The 445-nt window shown below is 69.0% G+C and overlaps 1 protein-coding gene across 1 annotated transcript in view; it reads left to right on the top strand.

The window, feature by feature from the left end:
• Positions 1 to 445, top strand: part of AGRN (agrin) — a 17920-nt gene that overhangs the window by 8218 nt on the left and 9257 nt on the right. Inside the window, exons 9-10 of the mRNA XM_012734546.1 lie at positions 9 to 132; positions 281 to 445. Of these exons, the coding sequence (XP_012590000.1) occupies positions 9 to 132; positions 281 to 445 (289 nt within the window). The remainder of the gene's footprint in view (positions 1 to 8; positions 133 to 280) is intronic.

Below are 445 nucleotides of genomic sequence, written 5' to 3'. Positions count from 1 at the left end.
GGACCCAGCAGCCCCCCAGGCCCTGCGACTCCCAGCCCTGCCTCCACGGAGGCACCTGCCAGGACTGGGGTGCAGGCGGACACTTCACCTGCAGCTGCCCAGCTGGCAGAGGGGGTGCTGTCTGTGAGAAGGGTAAGGCCCCTTTGTGCTGGGAGTCAGGCTTTGGGGTGGGGCCGTCACCGTCAGCAGGGGGGGGTGGGGGAGGGCAGCTGCCGGAAGGTTTTCGGCAGGGGACTGGGCCGCGGGCCCTCCACTCCCTTAGCCGTCCTCTGTCTCACAGTGCTACACCCCGCGGTGCCGGCGTTTGGGGGCCACTCTTTCCTGGCCTTCCCCACTCTGCGCGCCTACCACACGCTGCGCCTGGCACTGGAGTTCCGGGCGCTGGAGCCACGGGGAATGCTACTGTACAATGGCCACGCGCGTGGCAAGGACTTCCTGGCGCTGG

The sequence above is a fragment of the Condylura cristata genome, unplaced genomic scaffold (genome assembly GCF_000260355.1).
Source record: "Condylura cristata isolate star-nosed mole 26May11 unplaced genomic scaffold, ConCri1.0 scaffold00058, whole genome shotgun sequence".
Classification (NCBI taxonomy): domain Eukaryota; kingdom Metazoa; phylum Chordata; class Mammalia; order Eulipotyphla; family Talpidae; genus Condylura; species Condylura cristata.
The sequence above is the reverse complement of the archived record's forward strand: the minus strand, read 5'-3'. Positions and strand labels throughout refer to the sequence as shown.